The 4,287-nt window shown below is 36.3% G+C and overlaps 1 protein-coding gene across 1 annotated transcript in view; it reads left to right on the top strand.

Moving 5' to 3' along the window:
- Positions 1-4,287, top strand: part of ESRP2 (epithelial splicing regulatory protein 2) — a gene marked incomplete at its 5' end in the record, with an annotated part of 43,895 nt that overhangs the window by 23,008 nt on the left and 16,600 nt on the right. The window contains 6 exon segments of the mRNA XM_010021814.1: positions 453-563; positions 1,414-1,546; positions 1,737-1,779; positions 2,246-2,547; positions 4,197-4,285; position 4,287. The exon segment at position 4,287 is cut by the window's right edge and continues 114 nt beyond it. Of these exon segments, the coding sequence (XP_010020116.1) occupies positions 453-563; positions 1,414-1,546; positions 1,737-1,779; positions 2,246-2,547; positions 4,197-4,285; position 4,287 (679 nt within the window).

The raw sequence follows: 4,287 nt of genomic DNA, 5'->3' as shown, positions 1-4,287 counted from the left end.
CTGCTGAACTACATGGTACTTCTGAAGAGTGCTCTAATATGCTGCGTATTGCATACTGGATTTAAGGAGAGAAGCAACAGACTGATTCTTTGAGAATGAAACAACTTAAGCATAAATAATACATATTCCTCATAATCTATGCTGGACTGTTAGATTTTTCAAATAAAATTAATCCAGTTCCTTATTACTTCACTTTGAGACAGTCTTCCTACTTGTTTTTTTGGTTTTTTTGTTTTTAAGCAACATGCTGACAACATAGTGTATCTTAGGCACTGTGAATATAAAAGGATTATCCCAGTTATTTTTCTTTTCTTTATTGAAACGATTAACAGAATTAGAAGAGTCTTAACAGCAAATACACAGATTCGCAAGTTAAATTAGTTGCAAACTGAAATTTGCTAAGATAATGGAAAACCCAGATTAAAGCTGACTTTTTTCTCTTTTCTGTGCAGTAGTAAATCTGAAATGGTGGACAGTGAGACAGTAATACGTGCCAGAGGTTTGCCATGGCAGTCTTCAGACCAAGATATTGCTCGGTTTTTCAAAGGACTCAACATTGCCAAGTAAGATAATAAGAACTTGTCTTGTTTTATCACTTTGTCTGTATAACAAGTTCTTTTAGTGTTTGTTTAACACACATCCCCCACTAGCACCCTCACTTCTACTATCTTTCCTTAGGCAGGCCCCTTTCGACCCAGTAGTCATGATAACTGAACAGGTTTACCAGCCTTAGGTGTGCAAGAAAGAGTTTTAAATGGAGTGGAGAAGAAAATAGACTTGTTAGTTGAAAACCAAAATCTGTTCATTTTTTGCTAGTACTTAAAGGGAGAAACTCCTACTGCATTAACCAAGGCAGAGCCCAAGATGTAAAAGAAGGCTGAATTTTGTGCCAACTCTTCAGTATTTGCTATACCTCCTGAACAGGCTGGATTCGGAAACATCTAAGTGCTGTTTGGAAGAAATTTTCATATGACTTATGTGTGTACACCTTTCTCTGTGTGTGTGTGTGTATATATATATATTTATGTTATATAGAAAGAGTGAGTTTAACTTAGCATACCTGTCAATTAATATATATTCCAGTTTATTAATACTGAGAAAACATATTTTTCTTTTATTTAGAGGTATAAGAAAATTCAAATCTGCATCTCTGAGATGATAGGAAGGTCTTGCAAATTTACATCTGCATGGAAGCTGAGAAAGTGGTGAACAGCATGAGATCCAAGATCTCATTGAAGGGGATTCTGCATTATAATTGTGTTACATTAAAAATGAAATTATGGATAGCAGCATTTTCTTTTTTAATCTGTAAACTCCATGTCAAAGTCTGATTTCCCTACTATTCTTACACAGTTTTTGTTAAACATATTAAAGATTCAAACTAAGTTTATTTTTGTTGGCTTTACCTTCCAGAGGTGGTGTGGCTCTTTGTCTGAATGCTCAAGGGAGGAGAAACGGAGAGGCATTAGTTCGGTTTGTCAATTCTGAGCAGAGAGATCTCGCACTGGAAAGACATAAGCATCACATGGGTAGCAGATACATCGAGGTAAAAATTAGTGACCTGAAATAAATCTTTGGGGAGCAATCTGGATATTTTAGTTTTAAATGAGAACAAACCTGCACCTGCATTTTGGTACTTTGAGCAAAATAGAATTCTCTGAGATGCGGAAGAGTGTGTTTTAGAATTGAATGTTGTAATTTTCAAGTGGGTTTTTTAAAATCTCTTTCTCTTTAAGGTTTACAAAGCAACTGGGGAAGAATTCTTAAAAATTGCAGGAGGTAAGTGATGCTGGAATTCAGTGTGATTACTTAAGTTCATAGGAGTGTTGTATTAGTTACGATTTTTTATTTATTTTCCTTCCCCTTGACTAAGGACCCCAATAGGTAATAAAACAGCTTTTCCTGTTTTGCCTTCCATGGTTTCACATGGTTGAATGTGAGTTGTGATCATTTGGGCTGTGATGTTCACAGCCACATTTTGCTGTTAGGGAGGAAGATGAGCCTTTGCAGTAGAAGCATCTGTGTATCTTGTGTAAGTTTACACTAACCCCATCTTTGTTCCAATTTCATTAAAATATGAGATACTTTGAGGGATTTTCATTTCAAAATAAATTGCTGGAAGTTAGTATTGTCTCAGGTCTTCTGTGGGTTTGTTGCTAACTACTAATCTCCTGTATTTCTCCTTAATGCTTTGTTGCTCCTGCATCCTATGGAATTGACTGACCATATGATATCATTCTACCAGGCACCTCCAATGAAGTGGCCCAGTTCTTATCTAAGGAGAATCAAGTTATCATTCGGATGAGAGGTCTTCCCTTTACTGCTACTCAGGAGGATGTCTTAGGGTTCCTGGGACCAGAGTGCCCAGTCACAGGAGGGAAAGAGGGACTTCTCTTTGTCAAGTATCCAGATGGCAGGCCCACAGGAGATGCATTTGTGTTATTTTCCTGTGAAGAATATGCACAGAATGCACTTAAAAAGCACAAAGAAATACTTGGAAAACGTTACATTGAACTCTTCAGGAGCACAGCAGCAGAAGTCCAACAGGTTGTAGCTACTGGCGATGAGACTTTTAACAGTTAAAGCTCTTCTTCTAATACTTGCATGTAAATATGTTATAGACAACCATGAAAGTTTATTACATTAAGGATGTCAAGTTCTAGAAAGGGCAGTATGCTTCCTGATTGCTGTGGAAAATTGCATAGCATAGTTTTTGGGTTTTGTTGTTTGGTTTTTTTACTGCCACCTTTTTCTTTTTAACATTCCTCAGATTCCAAGTAAAAATGATGGGATATTTTTCTTCTACTTCTTCAAGGTTGACTGAAATCGCACAAATAATTCTAAAAAATATGCTAGATTGATAGTACTGTGGTAATGCTTCTTGAAAATCTGCAGTGTTGTCTTTAAATTCTGGTCTCTGTACAGAATTTCTAACATTAAATCCAAATCTGGATGCATTAAATCAGCTTTTCTTCCAACTGCTTTGTTGGAAATTAAGAATTACCAGGATGTATCTGACTTTTGGTGAAAGGAAATGAAATACCTGTTTTCCTAAGATAATATATTTCACTTTTTTTCCTTCACCATTGCATACTGCATTTTTCTGTCACAGTGATGAAGTCGGCTCTCACTTTTGTTATGGAGACCTGGATAAAACTTATATTCTACCATTACTTTTTCCTCTGTGGCAGCTGTCTAGGGTTGTACCCTATTTTATTTTTTTTTCCCTTGCTGCTTGAGCAAGAGATGATTTTTAGGGAATTACAGGCTCCTTGTTTGACTAATTACAAGAGGTAAAGCCAGCTCCCATCTACTTAGTGTTAATACAAAGTAATTACAACAGTCTATTTGCAAATATGAGAGAAGATTTCTGGCCTGAAATGTGCTACAAGTAGGTTCTTGAATAAAGGCTTCTGTTGAGACAACCTCCCTAGGCTGAATCGGTATTGACAAAACTAAACCTCTTTTTTGGTACCTCTTTCAGTGAAATCTCTTTTCTTTATTTCTGATAATCATCACTAAATATACTTTTCAGCAGTAGGCCCCAACAGCAAGTTATGTTCCCTCTGTCATTTGGGAATGAGTCAAAAGAAAATAAAATGTTGAGATCAAGGTCTCCTGTAGATCTTTATCCCTGGTTTCAAATACAATGTTTTTTTTTCCTCTCCCTCTGTACTTGGAGAGGAGCACTCAGGTTAAAAAACTAAGCACCCTCACTAACTGGTCAAGTTTTATGAATTAATTAGAGCCACTGTTTTACTTACTAGTTATTTAAGGTCTCAGTTCTTCTAAAATGACTGGTTTTAATTTACTCTAATTTAAGTAAAAACTGCGTGTGACAATACTGCTGGTTTATTAGGACAAATGTGGTTTTCAGGTATTTGTTTTTTGGGATATTCTAGAATGAACTGTAATCTGCTTTTAACTTATTATTAGAGATTAGAAAGGTCTGTTATTAGGATCTAGCAAATTAAATTTCTCAGACTTCCTCCCTCCCCTTCTGAGTGTGAAACTGGATGCCCAAAAGGAAACTACCTGCAATCATTTGGTTTGAGAAGGGTTTGGTTTGGTTTGGTTTTTTCCCCTCTGATGTTGGAAGTAGATTTAATTAAATATGTGAAATAGTATTGTGAGAATTGATTTGTGCTCCACCAGGTGATGTGTTAATCTCTATCCTTGTGCTTTTTTGCAAACAGGTACTTAATCGATACATGTCAACACCTCTTATTCCCACTCTCCCAACTCCCATCATTCCTGTCATACCTGCCCCGTACACCATTGCCACGA

The sequence above is a fragment of the Nestor notabilis genome, unplaced genomic scaffold (assembly GCF_000696875.1).
Source record: "Nestor notabilis isolate BGI_N333 unplaced genomic scaffold, ASM69687v1 scaffold7929, whole genome shotgun sequence".
Lineage (NCBI taxonomy): Eukaryota > Metazoa > Chordata > Aves > Psittaciformes > Psittacidae > Nestor > Nestor notabilis.
Note: the sequence above shows the minus strand (reverse complement) of the source record. Positions and strands in the feature narration are given on the sequence as shown.